General features: G+C 52.6%; 2 protein-coding genes across 3 annotated transcripts in view; one reads left to right on the forward strand and one right to left on the reverse strand.

Annotated features, from left to right (window-relative positions):
* NTPCR (nucleoside-triphosphatase, cancer-related) overlaps nucleotides 1-10,012 on the forward strand; it is a 36,502-nt gene extending 26,490 nt beyond the window's left edge. For both annotated transcript variants that reach the window (XM_024738167.1, XM_024738166.1), the window contains exon 5: nucleotides 9,370-10,012. Coding sequence is in view for 1 of the 2 variants with exons in the window: in XM_024738166.1 (XP_024593934.1) it covers nucleotides 9,370-9,438 (69 nt within the window). In the remaining variant the exon portion in view is untranslated. The remainder of the gene's footprint in view (nucleotides 1-9,369) is intronic.
* Nucleotides 10,013-12,914: 2,902 nt separating this feature from the next.
* The window catches only part of PCNX2 (pecanex 2), a 263,859-nt gene continuing 253,754 nt past the window's right edge, over nucleotides 12,915-23,019 (reverse strand). The window contains exons 29-34 of the mRNA XM_024738160.1: nucleotides 22,316-22,460; nucleotides 21,635-21,865; nucleotides 20,384-20,658; nucleotides 19,536-19,723; nucleotides 15,418-15,866; nucleotides 12,915-13,908 (exon numbers count right to left, since the gene is read on the reverse strand). Of these exons, the coding sequence (XP_024593928.1) occupies nucleotides 13,747-13,908; nucleotides 15,418-15,866; nucleotides 19,536-19,723; nucleotides 20,384-20,658; nucleotides 21,635-21,865; nucleotides 22,316-22,460 (1,450 nt within the window). The 3' untranslated portion in view covers nucleotides 12,915-13,746. The remainder of the gene's footprint in view (nucleotides 13,909-15,417; nucleotides 15,867-19,535; nucleotides 19,724-20,383; nucleotides 20,659-21,634; nucleotides 21,866-22,315; nucleotides 22,461-23,019) is intronic.

A 23,019-nucleotide genomic window follows, 5' to 3' on the forward strand; every position in this document is an offset into this window, starting at 1 on the left:
CCGGGCCTCTCTACCCGCAGGCGTGGAGCGGGTGCCCTGAAACAGCACGTGGCTCTAGATACACCTTTGGCTTTGAGTTAGTGGTATTTTTTTTTCCTCTCGCGGCAGAACATAGGCGAGTTATAGAAGCGAAGTTATACCTCTGCTGGATGCCAAAGCAGACGTGCCTGCGGGGAGCCGCCTGAGGCATCTGCCCCTCCTGCGGTGCCCTCCTCACCAGGCGCCGGGGCCTCGCCAGCATCAGCGCCCGGGCAGCAGTGCTCTGGGTCTGAGCGCATCTCCCCCCAGGGCGATGAGGGTACAGAGGCAAACGAGTGCCGTCTCATTTTAAAGGTTTCCCTTTGAAACTGGCCGCCTCCTGCTTGTGGGGAGAAGCTGTGGCTACAGTGTGAAGCACAGTCTCCAGATGCTGTCGAGTAGCACTGTCCAGAGAAGTTTCCACCAGGGTGGAAATGCGCCGTCTGCACCGTGCAGTGCCGTGGCCATTAGCCACATGGGACTATTTACATTTAAATTAAACGGAATTAAATTAGAGAAATCTTTTCCTCAGTCACACTGGCCACATGTCAGGTACCCAGCTGGTAAGACACCCTGCCCAGAACAGGTGAATCTGGCTCTGGGCGCGGCCCAGGAACCTGTCTTCGCCAGCCCTCGGGGGCTCTGGGGTCCCCGCAGTGGGAGAAGCCCTGGGGCGGAGCACGTGTGGAGGACGAGTACGTCAGGGGCAGCCTCTGAGCCGGTTGTCAGGGGCTCTGGTGGCACTGCCGGCACTTGGCCCGCAGACTTGCCCTTCTCTCCCGCCGTCTCTCTGTGCCCCTCTTTGTCAGGCACTGTCCTCCCTGTGCCGCCTCGGTTGGTTTGCATCAGTGCGGCCACGTCACTCTGCTTGTCCCTCTCCGCCAACCCCCTGCCGGCGCCAGGTGAAACAGTGGGGCTGGCAGGGCCACTTCTGTGGGAGGGCCGGGCGTGTGCTCTAGCTGCAGAGAGCCAGTGAGTGCCTCACACCGCTGGCTACTTGTCCCCAGGGCCGGCTGGCCCCAGGGGGACATCCACACGTTGTCACCCAAGTGTCCAGGGTACCTTTGGGGCAGTAGACAGCCGTTAGGGTTATTAGAACAGCCAGACTTGGAGAAATCTGTTTGTGCGTTGCTGCATTCGTTTATTCTCTCACTTGGTAAATACGGATTGAGCATCTCCTGTGCGCTCGGCCTCACACTAAGTCTTGGTGATGAACCAGACAGACCGCGTCTTCGTCCTCATGGAGCCGACATTCTAATGGAGGGGCTGGATGAGAGAAACGCAAGCAAGCATTTAGGCAGTTTCAGATATGGATAAATGCAACACCAGGGCACTGTGGTCCCTGGGGACCGGCGGTGGGGGAGGAGGTGGCAAACAGGGGAGGCCTGAGAGCCAGGCAGGGTCGCTTCCTCGGTGGACATGGGCCTTGTCTGCAGAGTTGTATGTCACCTCCTCTATCCGTTATTTCACGTGGCTTCCGTATTAGAGTTCTGGGTTGTGATTGTCGAGTTTCTGTGGAAACAGAGACAATGAATAATGAGAGATCATGAAAGACAATTAGTCTTCAGGTCAGACAGCTTCCAGGCTGGAGGGCTGGGGAATCGCTGATGCTAAAGTCCAAGGCCTGGCTGTCTCTGCAGACTAATAACCCAGCAGTGGGACCGCGGTTGACTCCTACGTCCAGAAACCAGTGCTGTATATTAAGACAACACCACATGTTCTCCTCTCTCAGCTAGGAGGTTATTCTCTAGGCAAGGTAATCCTGGCTCCTAATGATGTAAAGTGATCAGCTTCTGGTTAATTCTGTAAGCGACCCCCTTATTCTTGTCTTTCTTGTGTTCCTCTGGGGCTCGTGCGATCTTTTGGTGCGTATTTTATAAATGAAGAATCTTATTTTCCTTATCTGCAAATTTAGGGGCTGGATTAGATATTTCTTTGGTCCTTTCCCTTTCTAACATGCAGCAAAGTTACCTGGATTCGTTCTTGAGAGCATCCTTTGCATCCATGGTACAAGCACACGGGAGGTGTATTCCCTTCCCTCAAGAAAAACAGACCAAGGGACAGTCCAAATCTGGAGGTGGGAAGAGAGATTTGTGTGAACAGGAGTAGGGAAAGTTGTCCGGAAGGCAGTGGTTCTTGGCTGGGTTTTTGAAGGGGGAAGTGGGGAAACGAAGGAACATTCCAGATCAGGATTATGTTATGTAAAATGCGGAGGGCAGCTTCCCTGTGCTGACAGGTGATGTGGAGATGGGACTGAGGTCATGATATTGGGAAAGTATTCACAATAACTCAGAAGGTATTCACATTATCTAGACTGTTCTTCTTAACAGGATCAGGTAAACAGAGCCTTACTTTTCAGAAAAACCCCTGAGGACACTTCCAGTCCTAGACAAAGTGGAATAGACACACTGCTCCCTGTCGCTCCTCCTAAGTCAGATAAAAACCTTGGACGTTGTACATAAAACAGACATAAGAAGACCTGAATGGTAGAGGGAAGAAGGTGCACTGGCCAGGGACCTCAGGACCCCAGGAACAGCACGAGAGACACGATTGGAAATCACTTGTCATGCCAAGAACCAGGAAAATCAGCCAGAGTGAGAGAAACAGCCGACATGCCAACAGCAAGACGTCATAGATGTTGGAATTATAGGGCAGAGATTTTCAAACAGCCATCATAAAAATGCCTCAGTGAGCAATTACAAACCCACTGGCAACAAATGAAAAATAGAAATTCTCGGCCAAGAAATTGAAAGTTTCAACAAAGATACAGAAGCTGTAAGGAAGAATGAAGTGAGCATTTTAGAATGTAAAATAGAGTAACTGAACGCCAAAGTCCGTGGGTAGACCCACCAGCAGAATGGAGATGACCGAGGATGGAATCAGTGAACCTGAGGGTGAAACAGTAGAAATTGCCCAAGAAAGAACAGACTAAAAAAATAAAATCCAGGGCCACAGGGACCTGTGGAATTCAGTAATATAGAAACTTCTATCCTGGTGCAGGTTCAGGCATTGAAGCTTCTCTTCCCGAAAATTATGTTTCCCTCTCAGAAGTTTGGTTAAACGTTTTCTTAATTTCTTCTGTAGTTTAATGCCGAGTGTAGCCACTGAAAACTGTTTTAAATTTATTTCAGTATTAGGTTATGGGAGACCACATGTCAGAAAACATTTAATGGTAATGTCAGTGCTGCAGAGACGAGAGGTGAAGACCTTCACGGGTAGAGATTCCAGCAGGAGCTCTCATACTGCTTTCATCCTTATCTGACTCACAACGTGAAAAAATATGTCTCTCCCTGCCTGTCACTTCTAACAAAAAAATGTGAGTTTGGTCATGTTGGTGGCGTTTCCAAAGCATATTTCACTTGATTTCCTGTGAAATCTCTCCTTCATGAAGATGCTGGAGAATGTTGTCCCCTGAGGGGACAGGAGAGAGGAGAGACGCCCGGAGTCTCAGGAACGGGGATTGAGCTGCCAGGGTGGCCACCAGTCCTGGGGCACCTGGGGGAGGTGTTGAGGTCCATCAGTGCGTCGGGGACGTCACGGCAGCCTGGTCATCAGTGAGAGCTGGCGGGCCTTGTCCGAGGTTGTTCAGTTAGTAGGGGCACAGCCAGGATTCAGACCTCGGTCTGTTGACTCCCAAGCCTGAGCGTTACCGTAGCCCTGATGTGTGTTACCTTCGTGGGTAGGGGTGGTTCAGATGATTTGAAATCTAAGATCCCTGGAAAGTACTTGGTCTTTCTACTTTAGAAATGTTACTGTAACTAAAATGTGTTCTACTGTTCTGAATTCAGAGCCACTTAAACTTGTTTTTGTCCGTAAAGCAGTTTTTCTTCTTTTAGTTTTTGCCCGTGGATTGCAAGATCACAAGAAAAATGGGAACTAGGTCCCAGCTTCCCTCCAACTGGGAAATTTTTAGACCTCCTCTTACTCTTCCTGGCCACGGGTTTTTTAACCAAGCAGGGTATAAACCATTTTCATCTCACCAGGAATTTGATGCTGTTTCTGGGTCACAGACTCCTGTAGGTACAGGAATGAGCATACACCTGCCAGCCTTTAGGTCAAAAGTCAGTAGGCAGGGTTTTCTGTAGAAATTAACAAGCTAATCCTAAAATTCATATGGAAATTTAAAGGACCCAGCTCAAACAATCATAAAATGTTGGAAGACTCATACTTCCCGATTTCAAAACATACTGCAAAGCTACAGGAATCAAGACAGTGTGGTGCTGGCACAGGGACAGACACGTAGATTGTCAGAATAGAGTTGAAAGTCCAAAAATAAACCCTTGCATCTGCGATCAACTGATTTTCAACAAGAGTGCCAGGACAAGTTAATGAAGAAAAAATTGTTTTTCAGCAAAAGGTGCTGGAAAACTGGACATCCACATCCAAAAGAATGAAGCCGGACCCTTACCTCACATCAGACACAAAAATTAACTCAAAACAGACCGTAGATCTACATGTAAGAATGAAACTATAGAACTCTTAGAAGAAAATATAGGAGTAAGTCTCTGTAAACTTGGGTTAGGCAGAGTCTTATTTGTTCCAACACCAAAAGCACAAGTGACGAGAGCAAAGTAGATACAGTGAACTTCACCAAAATTAAAAATTTTTGTGCTTCAAAGGACACTGTCAAGAAAGTAAAATGACAACTCACAGGATGGGAAAAACTATTTAAGAATCATATATCTGATAAGGGACTTCTGTATCCCAGAATACATAGAGAACTCTTACAACTCAATAATAAAACAACAAATAAACCAATTAAAAAAGGAGCAAAGAATCTGAAAAGACGTTTCTCCAAAGATAGGCAAATTGTTGATAAGCACATGAAAATATGTTGTAACACCATTAGTTTTTAGGGCAGTGCAAACCAAAACCACAGTGAGCTAGCACTGCACATTGCTGGGATGGCTATAGTGAAATTAAAGGAAAGAAATGGAAAATAGTGTCAGTGAGGATGTGGAGAAATTGGAGGCCTCATACCCTGCTGCTGGGACTGTAAAAATGCAGCAGTTCGTCAAAAAGGTAGACGTGGGATCACCCTATAACTCAGCAATTCCACTTCTAAGTGTGTACCCAAAAGAATTGAAAACGTGTGTTCAAACAAAAACTTGTACGCTGGTGTTCATAGCAGCCAAAAAGTGACAACCCAAATGTCCATCAACTGATGAACAAACAAACAAGATGTGGTGTACACACACGATGGGGCATCACTGGACAGTAAGAGGGAATGACGTGGTGACGTGTGTTCAACGTGGAGGAGTTTACGTCACGTGACACCAAGGGAAGGAAGCCTGTCACAGAGGATTCCACGTTGTACGATTCCATCTGCACAAAATGTCCAGAATAGGCAAATCTATAGACAACAAAAATTGGTTAGTGGTTGCCAACACCTGGGGGGAAGGAGCGAGTGTAGTGATTGAGAGTGAGGGTAATTGGGGGCGGGCGGGGAGGGCGTGATGAAAATACTCCAGATAGATAGTGCTGATGACTGCACGACTGGGAATCTACTGAAAGCCACCAAATTCTGCCCGAGGTTGAATTTTTTGGTATATGAATTATAGCTCAGTAAAGCTACGCTGTACACTCACGCAGAAGTCAGGACACCCAAACAAAGAACCATCACCTCTCCTTCCTCCTCCGGAGAGAAGTGGCGTTGCCACGGAAACAAAGAACCATTGCGCCCCTCCTGCCGCCTCCCAAGAGAAGCTGCGTTGCCATGGAAGCATAGTCCCATCCCATGGGCACTGGGTTCCCGAAAACCCCACTGGCAAAATAATTCTTGGTTGAGAGCCTTTACACTTCAAGGGAAAGTAGGGTTAGAGGGTTTGAATTCATGAATGAGCCTATTTTTAGGTTCAATAAAATGAAATGGAGACAATGTGAAACGGAGAGACTCGTAATCCTTTTGTTATGTGTTAATGTATGATAATGAGCATTGTCAAGTTAATTTCTGTTTTCAGTCCCCTTGCTTATTTAAACTTGCCAGGGCACTTCCCACACAGTTCCAAGGAAATGTATGTGGTTTTGTTTTGCTTTCTTGCACATGGTATATACATGAAGAGGCATTTTTTTTCCCTGCCTGTTCCTCTGTCCATATGTGCACAGCCTTCCTGACGTTACGGCGCCCAAGTCATTGACTGGTAGGCCAGTCTTAGGCCCTTCCCTGGTCCCAGGAGGCTCAGAGCCACTCAGATGCCTAATAGGCCAGAGTCTTCATAATCTGTATTTAACCGCTCAGCTCTATTTCAAAGACCCTCCTCTGCTTAGAATATAATAAGCATTGATGGAGCACCCACCCTGTGCTAGACGCAGGAGGAATGTGACACAGCCCCGTCACCCTGGAACTCGCGGTCCAATTTCCTAGGGGCCCGAGGCCGGGCACCTCCTGCAGCCCTGGGCAGGGCACGGTGGGAGGAGAGGGCGAGGACGCCGGGGTCCTTTCTGCAGTCGTCCTCACCTCCTTTTCACTCCCAGCCCCCAGTGCCCTCTTCTCGTTAGCCTCTCAGGAAGGGTTTTTCTGCCACCAAAAGTCTGGGGGTAGAATAAAAAGTAGACCAGAATTCTCCCGAAAGGGAAGCGTCCCTGAGTTGACAGACGATGCTGTGCTTGTTCTCGCATCTGAGGGTTTGTCTTGGCTGGAAAGGAATGTGGTAACTGAACGCTGTAAACGGCTTTGCATACAGATCTTACTGCATAACCTTCAGAAGTCATCCTAGAGAAATCCAAGGGGGCGGCGGAATATTAGTATTCTGTTCACCAGGTTTTAGTGAGAAGTCAGCAGAATGTGTCTTTTCTAGTTTTTATCCTTTGTTCTTTTTCTATGCAAGGCTTGGAGACGTTCTCTGCGCGCTGGGGGCGGGTGGACCCTGTCCCTGCTGCAGCCCCGCAGCTCCCGGAGGACGGTGGGCCGGGCTCCAGCAGGACACCTGCGTGACAGCGGAACTGTGGCCCTGCAGCTTGGCGGTGCTCTCTGGGGCTCTTCTTTTATCATCTCTGAGCCTCCCGCCTGTTAAATCCTGCTTCTCTGCAGGCCTCCGCTGGGCCACTTGAACAGCCTGCCCCCAGGACCGGGGTCTTGGGTAGCGGGGTTTCCACCTCATCACCCTTCACTTCCCTTCATCCCCCCGCCCCAGCCATTCTTTCCGAGGGCTGAGGGCTTCAAAGACTGGACGTGAAGCCTTAGTGATGACCCAGGGGAAGAAATCCTACCAGCAGCCTGCTGACCCTGTCTCTTCACGCGTCTCATCGCACCGGCTTCAGTTTACACTTGAACGACGTCAGAAGTGTCCAGTGCGGACCCGCTGACCTCCGGTGCCCGAGATCCACCACGGCGGCTCCTCTGGAGCTGGATGGCGGAGCCGGGGCCCCCCTGGGGACGTCCGAGGGAGCGGGGCGGTGCCTGGCCCCTCCTCCCCGACCCCCGCTGCCACCGTTGCCCCTGTGTTTCTTCCCTCTTGGGTCCGTCTCTCTCCTCCTCTCCCAGCTCAGCATCTCACCGTCTCTCTCACGTGTGTAAAGGGGGTGATGAAACGTCCCCATCAGAGGAGGTGGCCCTTCTGGGCCTGCAGTGAGCCCTCAGGGACCCTGATGGCAGAGCCTCGGGGACTCCTCGTGAGGCCAGGGCGGAGGCGGGGGCCGAGGGCCCACGTGTCCTCCTGCCCTCCCTGTGTGCCACTGCCACCTCGATCCTCCGTCCACGGCGGGGACTCCCTCGGATGCTCTCCGCAAGAACGGGCTCGGGCCAGTGTAAGCCAGAACGGCAACGAAGCCTCATGCGGATGGGCGGTTTGTCGTCAAGGCGAAGACGGGGCGGATGGTCCTCCTTTCGGTGGAGCCAGGGCTGCCCGGGGTCCAGTGGGCGGCATCCTCGGACACCACCGTCAGGGGACCGGCCTCCGCCGCCTGGCTCTGTCCTTTCGGGACTCAGATGGTCAGGAGGTCCCCGGGGCCGTGGGCAGCTCTGGTGCGGCAGAGGCGCCGCGCTCTTGCAAGAAGGATGTGGGATGCAGGAGCCCCAGGCGGTGAGGTCCACTGCGCGTTTCCTCCAGACGCGCGTCCCCTCCTGAGCCAGGGCCCCTGCCCCCCGCGGCGGGGGGAGGGCCTGTAGCGGGACCAGGCCCGTCTCCTCTCGGGGACCTCGCACCCGGACCCGCTCAAGGTCTTCCGGCCGCACGCACCTCCTCTCCATGTGATTCTCTGCTCGGCCCTTCTCCCTGCCGGTGCCCTTCTCCCGGCATCCACCTGTCAGATGCAACTCGGGCATAACCGCCTGCGGAAGCCTTTCCTGGTCCCCCTGCTCCCCGTGCCTCCCAGACTCTCTCAGGGACCCTCTGCAACCCTGCGCTCACTGCTGTCCACGTCTGCCCCCCGTCTGGTCTGCGGGCTCCGTGAGGTCAAGGTCCTGGTCTGAGCCTCGCCATCCCCAGCCCCTTGCCCACCAGCAGAGCGTGCTGAGTGTTGTGTGGGCCACCGAGGAAGGCACTGGTGATGGGAGGAGAGGCGGCTCTGCCCGTGCTCGGGGCGCAGCCCCCCACCCAGCTGCCTGGGGGCGTCTGGATGCCCAAGCTGTACTCCATGGGCCTGTGGTAGTGACAGAAAGAAAAATATAACACAGATCATCGGAGAGAGCTTGAATAAACTGTTAGTTTTGTTTGTTTTTGTAACTGTTGATCATAGAGGTAGCACACCGGGATGCAGGGGCCTGTGTCCTAGTCTGCACTGCACCCGTGCTACCTCTGAGAGCTCAGGAAAAGCCCTGCCCTTCTCTGGGCTCCTGCTTCGTCGTCATTCACATGCAGGGTTGACTGGTGTCGGAGGTTTCTTGCAACGTGCAGATTTGCTAAGCTCACGGAGAGGTGAGTAGACTACTGACCTTCAGAGCATCCCAGGATCCTGGGTGTGACCCAGCGCCAGTGGGGCCGCACTCCGTGGGCCCACCTGGAGGGCCAGTGCCCACCTGAAGCACAGGTTCTCCCGGCTTCACTCAGGCATCCTTCTGTCCGGGTCAGGCTGAGCTCAGGGGCCACGTCCCAGCCTGCATTCCCATCATCCCTCCTAGGGTTCAATTCATAGCCCTTTTCCGGTTAACAATCCTTCCGTCATCAAAACCCACTTTCACTGTTTGAGCCGCAGCTTCACAGAAGCTGGTGGTGGGATTCGAGTCCACCGGCCCAGTTTTCAGAGCGCTCTGGAGGACCTGGGCTTCCTCCCTTGGTCCTACCTCGCCTGGGTCACACTTTCTAAGACACCCCTCACCTTTCAGGCTCTTCTTTTAGAATATTACCTGGCAGAGTAGGTAATTGAAGGAAAAGAAGGGGACTCTGAAGCACGCTTTCTTGCTTCTTCCCACAGGTCACCAAGGAAAACAGAAACCACCTTCTGCCAGAGATTGTGACGTGTGTGCGGAGTGGCCGGAAGTGAAGACGACTTGTCACCGCTTTTCTGCACGTGAATACATCTCTTGGAGAGGAGCCTCGGTTCCCTGCCTGTCCAGGTTTTTGGCCTTCGGGTTTATGAAATCTTGGAGGCTTTTCCAAAGAAAGCCCGACAGCTGTTTTCCATAAAATGTTTAAAAGATCAAATTAGCCTTAATGCTGGATTGACTTGACAAGATTAACTGTGGCTTATTTACGCTGAGAGATCTCTGTTTATTTCCTCTTGCCGTTGTGCATATGATTTGGGTAAATTATGAAATGAGAAATGGTTTTCGGAGTATTAGTTGGAATTTTCCCCCATCGATTGAAGTTTATAGATGTGTTCAGGGAACAAGGGGGAGAAAAGAGTTCACTGCCTGATGAGTTTCGCATGTCAGGAAGATTAAATCCCCCTCCAGGAGCAGCTGGAGTCTCCCGCAACGTAGAGGGATAACAGTTACTTGATTTTTTAAAAAATCAGTATTTCAAAAAAAAGCCATTTTCGGTCCTTCCCCCTCCCCATCTCTTATTGTTTATCTGTTTGCTTATTGCTTAACAAAATAAAGGTAGATGTGATGATCGCACACGTGTGGGTCCTCGCGTGGGAGGGACGAGCAGTCTGTAGAAATGTTGGTAGCGCTGGGTACCCAGCGGGGCTTCAGGTCAGAGCCGCACTTTGGCCCCATTCATTTAGACAAGTTCGCAAACCTTCCTGGGCCCTGTTTCCCTCCCAGAAAAGAGGGAAGTGGGTGCCATCAAAGGAAGGCGTCGCCACAGCCTGAAGGAAACCACCCTCAGGCGTCCTCGTGATCCCCTGGGGAGCGCCCGGGGCCGGGGCCCGGGCTGTGGGGAAGACGGTGCAGAGAGAGAAGGTGCAGCCTGGGCAGGGCCCCGTGGGACAGACCACTGAAGCCCCAGAGCTCACAGAGGATAACAGCTGCCCTCTCAGGGGTTGATGGGACACAATGACGATAACCAGTTCAGTGTCTTTAGGCCAGTTTTGGTGAAGAACTATGAATTACCAGGATTTCTTTAGCCTTAGCTACAAACCCAGCTGGTGCTAATGCCGGGTGTGCCCTTGAATATGACCTCTGACCGGTCCGGGCATCTGTGGAGCGAGGTGTCCCATGAGCTGGGCCCTGGGGCATTGGACAGTGCAGGAAGCAAGTCAGAAAGAGAAAAACAAATACCGTATGTTAACACATATATATGGAATCTAAAAAAAAAAAAAAAAAATGGTTCTGAAGAACCTAGTGGCAGGACACACACAGTATTTTTAAAAATGGGGTTTTTTTGGCCAAGCCGAGGGGCATGTGGGATCTTAGTTCCCTGACCAGGGATCGAACCTGGGGCCCTAACCACTGGACCGCCAGGGAAGTCCCCCAAATGGTTTCTTTTCTTCTCTTGAATTGGCACGTGTCAGGGAGATGGTCCTTTAAAGTCACGGCCTGTGACCTCTCTGACTGTGGTGGCTGAGGAAGAGGGGGCACCGTCAAGCCGTAAGTGGTCAGGTGCGGGGCGGGGAGCAGTGATGGCCCAGGAAAGTGGGATGGGCCTCTCCCCTCCTTCTCCATCTGTCTCGTGTTCGTAGAATGCTGTGTCTGGGAAGACCGCGTGGGAGTAGGGGCACTGGGGGCAGCTGATGGCAGGTGCTTGTGACTTGGGACAAAACAGTAGGAAAGCGGAGCAGGCTTGAGAGGAGGGCTTGGGGAACAGGCCTTGCGATGCCCGTTTCATGGGCCAGGAGAGGTCAGTGCACCAAAGAGGTTTTAGAAAACGACTTGCCAGGCAGGTGGCTTTAACACACAGGGCAGAAATGAAAATCACTAATGCCAGGTTAGCCCCGTGATTTATGGAAGACCAAGCACTACAGTTTATATTATCTTTAGAGGAGAAGAATGTAGAAAATAAATGTAGAAAATGTAGAAAATAAATAACTGTAGAAATGTAGAAAATAAATAACTCTTTAGCTCTGTTCTGGCAGAACAGGTGAATAACTCCAGCAAGAAATGTCACCTTCGGAAAATCTCCTCTAAATGGGGGCTAATAATACAATATTTTGCAAGGAATACGCTCTGATAAACAGTTGACTCGCTGAAGATCAGATCAACAAGCTCATGAGTTGTAAATATAGAAGTTGTTCGCAACACTTGAAAAAAGTCACGTGGCCGCGTTGTTGACAGTCCGTTAAGAATCCTGGAGGGGATCCAGCCATGACCTCACCCGTGGGTCTACGCATGCACACGCTCAGAGCGTACACTCAGGTGGCTTTACTGCCATAGACAACGCAGAGGGTGGCATCCCTGTCTGAGGAGTCTGGCCCCGATGTGGGTAAACTACACCTTTCCTTCTCCCGCTGCGTCCCAAAAGGCTGCCAGAGAAGCGGGATGAGCAGTAACCCAGCAGTCGGAAAAGCAGCTCTCGAACCTCCGGTGGCAGGAGTACCCGCGTCGTGTCTGCCTTCTTACCTGCATCGCGCTGTCCCTGCAGACTGCTCTCCCAGCTCTTTGAGCAGCTCTCACTTGCTGGGGAAGCGGTGACTCTGTGTTTCTTACTTGTGGAGGCCCGAGGAGTGCCCAGTCTGAATGCTGCTGGGTGTGGGTCATTGTCTTACCTAATTCAAGTGGCCACCCTATATGGGGAGGCCATGCTCACAGCTCAAGGCTGCCCTTTAGTCCTGAGGGCTTGGCTGCAATGTTGCCCAAAAGAATTTCGGGAACTGCCAGCCAGGTTTGCTTGAGCCGACTTGGAGGACTGCGGTGAGGTTTAGCAGCTTCTCTTTAGACAGACGTCTGCAAATCCATCAGAAATAAGAAGGAGCGCACCTCCAGGGATTGCTGATTTGAGAGTCATGCACTGTGTCTCCGATTATACAGAGTCTACCTATGGTTATTAATTTCTAATTCTTATTTTATAAAGAAAAAGAATATTGCCATCTACTTCCAAGGGGTAAGGAATTCTCTGCAATACCCTCCCCTCTGCCTACACTTCCAAACTCCAGGTACCTTTAAGAAATTTGTGTGACTGTTTCCAAATTGAGTAACCCTAACTATTTAGGTCTTTCCAAAAGTGACGGTTCGCCAGGTCAGGGATGATATTCTCCATGGACTGTGTTCTACGATCCCTTCTTCCTCCCTCATGTCAGGAAGAAGCCAGGTTTCTGCTCTACCTGATGGGAATCTTAAGATGAGAAAAGCTGTCTCAGAATTTGCCTACAGCATTATAAATCAACTATACTTCAATTAAAAAAAAGAATCTGACAAAGAATATATATGTGTGTAACTGAATCACTTTGCTGTAGACCTGAAACTAACACAACATTGTAAATCAACTAGACTTTAATAAAAAGTAATTTTTTTTAAAAAAAGAAGTTGCCTAAATGTCATTCTTACAGTGAAGGATGTGGTATTTCTTTTGTTGTTTTTTGGTTTTTTTTAGAAGTGACAACAGTTTCATCAGAACTCAAACAACTGGACACAGCAATAACTGTAAACGTTTTAATTCCAAAACCAAAGGTATGTGCAAATGTCCTGTGACGCGGTAAGGATTGCTTGGCTTGGAAACAGGCGTGCATTCCTGGGAAGCACACAGGAGCGCTGGGCGAGACGGGGCCTGGCTTCTTGCAGGACGTTGCTGGGACTGCGGTTGGCATCATTCCTAGGCGGCCCTCCGTGACCTGCCTCAACTAGACTTCTGCACTCACGTTGCTGGGGATGGTTGGCTCCTTTCACAGGATGCTTTAGACGTGACTGCATGCACTATCACATTTTTTGCAGTAAAGCTGTCACTGGTTTATACTTACTGCATAAATATTGTAAGGAAGTGAGATGTTTATATGTAGACTGGACATCAGCGCATTGGACCAGCTGATGGTGTGATACGCACTGCTGCCCGCCTCTTTTCCACAGTAACAGTGACATACAAAATGCCAGTCGTTTAGCATGCAGCTGTCTTATTTTCATCAGGACCGGAAGGAATTATTTATGTGCTCTATTTGAGTTGTCTTAAGATGTTAACATGGCTTTTATTTGAATTTTCCAGTTCTGGGAGGGGTGCTTCCCACGTCCCGCCTCTCTGGGGCCGCGAGTGCCAGAGCAGGAGGGAGGCCTGGTGTCAAGGTTTGTGTTCATCACGTGAGATATTTTTCAGGAACCTGAGATCAAGTTATTCTGTTTTGTACACAGCACTCATCTTCCACAGGATGGATCTCCCGGCTCTCATTCTTTGTGCTGTTTAGTTTGGGGAGCGCAGGGGAGAAGCTGGGGGGGGGCCTGCGTCCCTCCCCAACAGCGTGGCTTCTCTGGCCCGAGCTCAGCTACCGCTCATCGGAAGCGCTCTGCTGGGAGGCCGTGTCGTCCAGGCCCATGTCCTCCTGGCTTGCCCTTCTGCACGTCACCCGCAGGTTCTCGGCCACGTGGCGATCTTGAAGCAGCCCCTGCTCAGTGGCCTCCGTGGGTTCGCACGGCTCGGAAAAGTGCTTCCAAAGAGAAAACAGAAGCAACAAGTGATGGCTCAGCAAAGCTGATTGCTTCCCCTGATGACCACCCCACGGCTGTAGGTACCAGCCGGCAGTGTGGCAGGAACCTGGGGTCAGAGTCTAACGTCAGGTCCAGTTACAGAGGACCAAAGCGGGGGGTTCTTCGAGGACAGAGCATGCAGCCCGAGCCACGGGGCAGAGGGAGGTGCCTCTGCACATAGGGACCTCTTCTCGGGTAACCTGGAAAAACATGACCTTGGGCAAGAGGTCACGTGTGAGCCTGGATTTCCTGAGTTTGGGTCAGTGTCACTTCATATACATTGAGTCCTGCACAGCTGCTCACTCCTGCAGGTTTGATGCCAAACAGTATTACCGAGGCCTTTTTATTGTGGCTGCATGCGGTCCCAAGGACCCAGCCATCCCTGTGGGAGAGAGAATTGGCCAGAATCCCAGAGCTGCATCCACAGACTGTCTTAAACACACATTGGGGGTGGCAGAGAGCTGCGATACTTCGTGCACCGTTACTGAGGAAGTGAAAAGAGGGACGTTTGTTTATGTTTAGCTATCTATCTAACTTAAACTCCTAAAGTAACCCGGGACTCCAGGATGCTCATAACCCTGCCCTGAAGGCTAGCACACCATCGCTGCAACGCCATGGCTCTTCTTAGGGTGGTGCATGCCGGCCTGGTTTCAAGGTGGCTGGAGGTGCCACTGTATGGCTTCTCCTGCGGGCGGGGAGAGGCGCCGGCCTGTAGGGCTTCTCCCTTTGGGAAGAGGGTAAGGGCAGAGCCCCCATCATCCACCTCCAAATACCCACGGCCGGAGCCAGAAGGCCAGCAGCCTGCGGCTCTGCCCCTCCGCGGGCAGGACGGCATGTGAACGTTCAAACGGAGCGTGGGAGTCTCCAACCTGATGCCGGCTTTTGCCTTAACATCTCCGATTTCTCCCTCCCTACCACAGTACAGAAGAGAGCGGCTGGGTGTTTACTTACGTACTTAACTTGTGAAGCCCAGTTATTCATCCAACGCCAGCCAGCTTGGGATTCTCGATAAGGAACCGTTTATTTGGGCAAAGTCCTCAAAACTCTCTAACATTTAACTGCGTAAAAGTAGAAAGCCATCTCGGGAGCCACCGTAAAATCTGGTGGCTCGGAACTGATGGTGAGCTGCCTGCAGTGCTGATGTGTGTCCTTTCCTCTCCCTCAGCCAGAGGAATGTGGAAAGAGAAGGTTCTGTCTGCATCTGTGGAGAACATGCCCCCCCCCCGCCCCCGACATCCTGGGTTCAGGGCGAAGGGGACTCTGACACCGGCTCCCTCCACCGCCTGCCTGGGCGTTATTATGGTACACGTGTGATACATCCTGTCTGCTTCCGAGCACGGCCAGTCCAGCTCCCGTCTCGTTGCCTGTCTGTTACTCTGGGAACCCTACAGGGCAGGTGATGGGAGCCCGCAGGCCCAGGGGGCTGGGCTCATTGGCCAGGAGTGCCCCCCACCCCCCGAGCTCCTCACCCGTGCGGGCTGGCTGGTGGTCCTGGCCGAGGGGCCCAGGGTGATGTTGACACTGCTGGAAGACTGGGTGTCGCTGGTGTTACCCCCCTCGGCAGCAGACAGCCCGGAAATGACCAGGACGCTCGAGAAGCTCCTCTTGCCAAAGAGGAAGCTGAGGGTGGAGCTGGTGGACGAGCCCAGGCTGGACCTGATGAGGGCCTCGGCCCGCTCGCGGACGCTCAGGTGGCCGGCAGCGGGAGCGGGCGGGGGCTGGGAGCGCAGGGATGCCGCCGAGGTGCACGGGGACAGCCGGCTGCCCGAGAGCCGCCGGGCCAGCTCGTGGACCGACGTGGACGTCTGCAGGAAGGCCGGGTGGCTGTCCACGATGGGGCCGGACGAGCGCAGGATGGGCGGCGTTTGGCTTAAGACCCTGGGGGCCTGGACGGACTGAGTCCTGCCTTTTCTCCTGCCTTTAAAGGAAAGCAGAGCAAAATAGGTAAACGACAAGGACCTACTGTAGAGCACAGGGAACTCTACTCAATAGTCTGTAATAATCCATGTGGGAAAAGAATCTGAAAAAGAACGGATATATCTGTATGGATAACTGAATTGCTTTGCCGTGCACCTGAAATTAACATGACATCGTAAACCAACCATAAATTAATTTAATAAAAACAACACATTAAGTGTGGGAATTAAAGAGAAAGAGGGAAAAGCAAGGGCATTCAAAAAGTCACTTATCGGGCTTCCCTGGTGGCGCAGTGGTTGAGAGTCCGCCTGCCGATGCAGGGGACGCGGGTTCGTGCCCCGGTCCGGGAAGATCCCACATGCTGCGGAGCGGCTGGGCCCATGAGCCATGGCCGCTGAGCCTGCGCGTCTGGAGCCTGTGCTCTGCAATTCTAAAAAGGGGGATTAAAAAAAAAAAAGACAGCAGAGCAGACCGGCTTGCCATGGCAGGCAGCTGCCCATGTCAGTGTCTGCGTGCTGAGGCAGGCGGGCTGCTCTGCGGGGCCCGAGGGACCCAGGCTGGCCTCCCACCTTCTGGGCTGGGATGGAGGGTTGGGAGCCCAGCTCGGGGCTCCACTGAGGCCTGAGAACTGAAGGATGGGGCAGGGGTGTTGGTGTGGGCCACAGGCCAGGGCGATGGGCCCGTCTGGCTTGCCCAGGCCTGTCCTGGGTTCCGCACCAAAGTCCCTCGTCCCTGGCAGCCCCTGTCCTGGGCAAACCCATAACGTGGCCTCATCAGGCAAATCCCATCACGTCCCTGCTTCAAGGACTGGGTTCCCCGGGCTCCTCTGATAAGCAGTGATGAAGGGAAAGCACGCAGGTTTGCATCATGTCTAGTTGCCTTGGAAAGGAAAAAAGGGTTGAGCCACATGCTATGGCCTTTTTTTTCTAGAAAAGTTTTCCCTTAAGATCAAGGTCTTTGAGAGGAAGCCCTCCCCGGCCCAACTTGGGCGTGCACGGCCCGGGTTCCCACGTCTGTCAGGGCTCCCAGTGGACTGGAGGGGCTCCCAGCTCCCTTTGGCCAGTTGTCCCTCCCCTCAGGGGTCCTTCCTGGCCCAGCTCTTGCTGAGACTTGCTGACATGAGGCCTTAATTTTATTTTTAATTGGAGTCTAGTTGATTTACAATGTTGTATTAGTTTCAGGTGTACAGCAAAGTGAATCAGTTATACATATACATATATCCACCCTGGCCTAAATCTAAAAAAAAAGAGAGAGAGAAAAACAAGGCCATTTTGGACACGAGGGACCGGACTGCCCAAGGGTTTGGTCCTGGCACATCTCTGGAGGAAGGCGGGCTTAAAGCGCCTGTCTTGTGCCTGACTTACCTCTGCGGCTTTAGAGACTAGGCGGGTGGACGAGCCTTGAATTGCTGGAACGCCGAGTTCCTTAACTTAAGCCTCAGTACTCACCAGGGTCTAATTTTAAAATATTATTTTAACCACAAGGTCCTACTGGGAAGCACAGAGAACTATATTCAGTAGCCTATGATAAACCGTAACGGAAAAGAATATGAAAAAGAAGGTATATATATGTTTAATCGAATCACTTTGCTGTACAGAAATTAACACAACATTTCTAAATCAACTGTACTTCAGTTTAAACAATAAAAATCAATAAAATATTATTCTGAAGGGGGCAGCTGGTGACGTCACGGTGCCACCAACTGCCCTACTGACGTGTCTCCAGGAGTGGCTACAGTTACAATCAATGGGTAAAAATAGAGGGGGCTGCAGGGTGGGTACCCCCAAGGAATGTCGCCTCACCCCAAATGCCCAAGTGATTAACCGGGCACCCGGTGATTCTGAAATATTTACGTTTGTCTATGGGAACACAGACAGGAAGCAGCGCTAGCCCCAAGCGCTGGCACAGCTTCGCTTCTACGAAAGGGAAGAGGCATCTCACTGAGTCAGAGCCCGTCCAGCACGCCCATCTTCGGCTCTTTAAAAGCCTGCGGCCCCGCCAGCCAGAAACCCCCAGACTCCAGCCTCCCTCTGGTTCCCACAAGTCACCTGGTTAGACGTGCCAAGCGCTCAGGAATTTCTCCATTTGGAACCCGCCTTGCATTTTCCCACCTGGAAGATCACTTTATGTGATTTTGAAACTTAAAATTCTCATGCAATAACAACTGTTAACTAAGCAATGAGAAACTCCTGGCCTGAGAGCCCAACACTGGAGGCCTCTGGCTGGGTGACCGCTCTGCTTGGGGTTGGGGCAGACGGCACGGGGTGGGGAAGGGGGCCTTCTTCCCCCTAAGCAGCTAATGGCAATCACTTTGCCCCTCTACCTACCTATCTACCTCTCCCTCCCTTCCTTCCATCTCTCATCTATCTTCTATTATCTAACTATCATCTATTGATTCATCTCTATCTATCATGTATCCATCCATCCATCCATCTATCATCCATCATCTGTCTTCTACCCATCATCTGTCTGCCTCTCTGTCTCCCGATCTATCTATCTACCATCTTGCCCATCTTTATATAAATCCTCACTATTTCAGTTAAATCCTCAGCCTTGCTTCCAGGAGACAGGGACCGTTCCTCATTACTCATTCGGTGCAAAACTGGCAAGGGAACACACACAAAAAGGCACTTAATGAATCCTTCTGGATGGTAAAAGCACTGAGGCCAAAAGGCGAAGCCACTAACAGGTTTTGAAGGGCAAAGCGGAGTGCCAGTGTGCCAGCAGGAACCAGGGCCAAGCATCTGTCTCTCCCGCATCCACCCGGGTGCGTCCTCTGCGGGCCCTCGGGGTCGTCTTTTCTAAGCAGCCCCCTCTTCCCAGTGGACTGGGGTTTTGGGACTTCATCCATCTGGTTGACCCTAACTGCTTTAAAACTTTAAACTCAGCCCAAACTTGAACAAAGCCACCCCCTCCATCCGCACCTGCTGGCACCCTTCTTCCCTCTTTTCTTTTTTTTTTTGTGGTACGCGGGCCTCCCACCCCTGCGGCCTCTCCCGCCGCGGAGCACAGGGTCCGGACGCGCAGGCTCAGCGGCCATGTCTCACGGGCCCAGCTGCTCCGCGGCACGTGGGATCTTCCCGGACCAGGGCACGAACCCGCATCCCCTGCATCGGCAGGCAGACTCTCAGCCACTGCGCCACCAGGGAAGCCCCCTTCCCTCTTTTCTTATGCTCTGAAATGTCAGGTGTAAGTGCAGGAAGGGGAGAGCTGTAGACAGTGAGCAACGGAGAGCAGGAGCCTGGCTCCCTCGCCACAGACTTGGAGACGGCGGCTCAACTCACAGAAAGACGGAGGCACCATCATAGATCAAGAGCTACAACACAGCCCGACACAAAGGCACGTGAGCCAATAGGCACTGAATGAGTGAGAGACGGAGTGGAAGGGAGTGACCGCTGGGCCAACGGACAGACACATGGCTGGCTGGCTGGCTGGCTGAGGTGATGGACAGACAGATGGATAAAGGTTAAATGCTGAATCTAACACATGGAGAGTTGTTTTCTGAGTAGAACCTATAAGAGTCGTGGATATTTGGGGCATCTTTTGTCCCAACACTGATTTTTCCTGCAAAAAGGGGCTCTCAGAGGTTAGAATGACAACACAACCCACAGTGTTGGCCAGTGGGATGACAGGAGCCTTATCAGTAACACGAAGCCCCCGCTGCACCCACCTGTCATCCTTGTCCCTTCAGGGGGTGACCGGTGGCGGCTCCCATCCTTTCTGGGCTGTTCCGAGCTGCTCTCCCGACTCTCACCACTGGGGGCGCTGCTGCCGCCTACGGGCGGGGCGCCCCCGCCATCGGCATCCTGGCTGTTGCCAGCGCTGGGCTGGCCTGCGGCATCGCAGTCCTTCCGCACCCTGTGAGATGGAAAAACGCTTCAAGGGTCTCACCAAAACATTTCTGATTGCCCTAAACGCCCCATCACATTCGTGTCCAAATCAGGGTGGCAGACCGGACTCTACAGGTGAGCAGCACACCTGGGACGCCGGTGGACAGAGGGGCTTCCGTTCCCCAAACCTCAGAGTCTGATAAATGAATACACCACGCCCGGATGAAGAAGCCGCAGGTCCCACCAGCCACAGGGACCCTCAGCTCTGGGGCCTGACATGGAACTCTGCCAGATTCAGACAGAACATCTTAGAATTCGTTCCAACTCACCAGGGACACCGTTACAACGGGGTGAGAAGACTTAACGGGATGAGACATGAGTGCCGGGTGGGAGGAGGGATTTCAAGCCCCGTTCTTTGAGACAGATGTGTAACAGCCACTCCCAAAGACCCATAACCTCGGCAGTACTGCAAGGACTCAAGCCCGAGTCTCAGCCCGTGGATGCAAGGGGGAGGGAGACAGACTCATCTGATAAAACAAAGGATGCGCTGCGACGCACTTGGGCACGGCAGTTTTCATCTCAGGAGGAAAGAGCCATGGACAGTGACATTCCAACCAGAAGCCCTGGAGTCGCAGCCCCGCCCCATCCAGCATCCCGGTAAATAATGGCCTTTGTTGTCAAGACCCACCTTAACCACTTGGCTCGGAACCACGCCCTGACGCTGTCCAAGGTGACGGGTCCGCTCCAGACGTTCTTCAGCTGCCTGTGGGTCCCTAGGTAGGAGGTGGTGAGCGGGGAGACATACATGGGGTAGCCCAGGGGCTGGTCGCAGGAGGAACTGATCAGGTTCCGGAGGACCTGCTTGTGGTTCTGGATGCTGCCGCGCTCGGGATTGCAGTTGCGGAGGAAGATGAGCTCTTGCTGCTGCCCCGCCCAAAGGCCACGGACACACTCTCTGTTCACCTGCAGGGTGGGGAAGACGCGGGGAGAAAAGCAGATGGCGGGGGCCGCCAGCATGTTGGTTCTGGGTCTGAGTACCTGGGACCGCAATACTTTGGCCTAAAGCTTTCATAGTCAAGCCCGAATGGCAGCCCCGTAAGGTGGATGTGATGCCACTTTCACGGGGCCACAGAGATCAAATTAAAAGGAAGGAAGGCTTTGTTTCAGCGTGGTGGTCTGAAGCTATAGGAAGAAGAGAATCTCTGGGAAGGGAGTTCTCGGGTTCAGGGACAGGTTATTAGAGGAAGGTCTGGAATTTTAGAGAATTGTAAAGTCTTTAAGAATAAGCTAGGGGCTTCCCTGGTGGCACAGTGGTTAAGAATCCGCCTGCCAGTGCAGGGGACGCGGGTTCGAGCCCTGGTCCGGGAAGATCCCACATGCCGCAGAGCAACTAAGCCCGTGCGCCACAACTACTGAGCCTGCGCGCCTAGAGCCCGCGAGCCACAACTACTGAGCCCACGTGCCACAACTACTGAAGTCCACGTGCCTAGAGCCCATGTTCCGCAACAAAAGAGGCCACCGCAATGAGAAGCCCGCACACTGCAACCAAGAGTAGCCCCCGCTCGCCGCAGCTAGAGAAAGCCTGCGTGCAACAAAGACCCAACGCAGCCAAAAATAAATTAATTAATTAATTAAGTAAAAAAGAATAAGCTAGATCCTGACCCTCAGCGACATGTGTGTCCAGCCTACCAGGACTTCTTGCCAAAGCTGTCACCTGGGCACCGGCTCTCTGGGTGGGAAAGGGCCCTGGAGGAGAGGCACCACCTGCCCCGGGGGTGCCCTGCATGCTGGGCAATGCTGCCCCCCCAACCCTGGGACCGTGGGTCTAGACAGAGGATGCTGGCCCAGGGTGAGGGCATCGGTGCCGATCCATCCTGTTTCTTCTCACACTCCCCCCAGATGGGAGGCTCGGGCCAGGTGGGAAGGGTGGGCCCCGTACCTTGATCACCTTGAAGCTCAGGAAGCTTCTGTGCAGCATGATGACCTTGTACTCGTCTGTGCCCTCGTCTACCACATGCCGCAGGGTCAGCAGCTCCTCCTTGTTGGCCAGCACGGCGCTCCTCCAGGCCGGGTCGCCCTCATGGCAGATGACCACTTTCTTCTCAAAGGACTTTATGGCCTCGTAGAGGACCACGGGGTCTTCGTACTCGTCGGGGCAAGTGAACTGGTCCTGGGGAAGGAAGTCCATCTTTGGGTCAGGAGGACCAGAGAGCTGGCCCCGGGTGGGTGCAAGGCCAAGCCCACCTGCACGTCTCACGGTTGCCCTGAGTGGATGGAGGACACCTTGCCAACTCAGCACCCTTGGCCTCGGGGCCGTGCTAGGCAAGGAGCTTGTGACTTAGGTGCCTATGACTTTTTGAGACAGCGTGGGCACTTCTGATGTCATTTTCTCTGGCCAAGTCCCCTCTTCCATCCTAGTGGGAGATCACCACCTTCTAGGGGTCTTGAGGGCACACTGTCACGGACACCGTCAAGAATATGCGATGCCCCAACGCTTAGTTACTAAATCAGAAGCCCACTCATCAATGTCATGCCGAGGAAGGGGACTGCGTTTTTGAAAGGTCATTTTTTCCCCCTGATGTTTCAGGCTTATACTTTTTTTAAAAAAAGGAATGTTTACCTGGTGCAGCTTCAGGGACATCCTGAGAGCTGGGGCAACAACTTTGTGCAGGAGGTCGATGTCTGCAAACACCCACTCATCCTGGGCTGTTATTCTGAAGTCACCTTTGAAGAGGGTGTGGAGGCCGTACAGGAAAGAATCCAGGCTGTGAAACAAAGTCGAGTTTGTTCGTTCATACGGAGCAAAGGTGTTCAGGCTCCTGTCACCCTGAGCTGGCCTGAGTCTCCCTTGTGTCACCTCAGGAAGGATTTTACTGTCTTTCGGCTGATCCAGCAGAGGTCCCACCGAACACCTGACACTGCAGGTCGTATTCAGACTCTTGTGACAACTGCTGTAATGGTCACCTTCAGGAATAGCCACTGATGCTCTGGATCCCTGAGTGTGATGGTGGAGGTCCTGGTCAGAGCTGGCCTGCTATGTCCACAGGCAGAGTGAGTGCTGAGACACGGGGCCATCTGGTCCAGGAGCCCTGGGGCCTCCACTTCTTGGGAGGGAGGCAGGGAGGCCAGGGCAAGAACACAGGCCCTTCCATTGGTCGTCTCTGTGTTTCTGGATAGCGCTTTCGGACTCGGTCACTCATAATAAAAATTGGATTCTCCCACCATATGGAGAGAAAATGACACCAAATCCAATCTCAAATTGGCCATTTGGATTCTCAGAGAACCTCCAGCTCCCAATCCCACCTTTTTTTTTTTTTTTTGTTT

This window comes from Neophocaena asiaeorientalis, unplaced genomic scaffold (assembly GCF_003031525.2).
Source record: "Neophocaena asiaeorientalis asiaeorientalis breed wild unplaced genomic scaffold, Neophocaena_asiaeorientalis_V1.1 scaffold436, whole genome shotgun sequence".
NCBI lineage: Eukaryota > Metazoa > Chordata > Mammalia > Artiodactyla > Phocoenidae > Neophocaena > Neophocaena asiaeorientalis.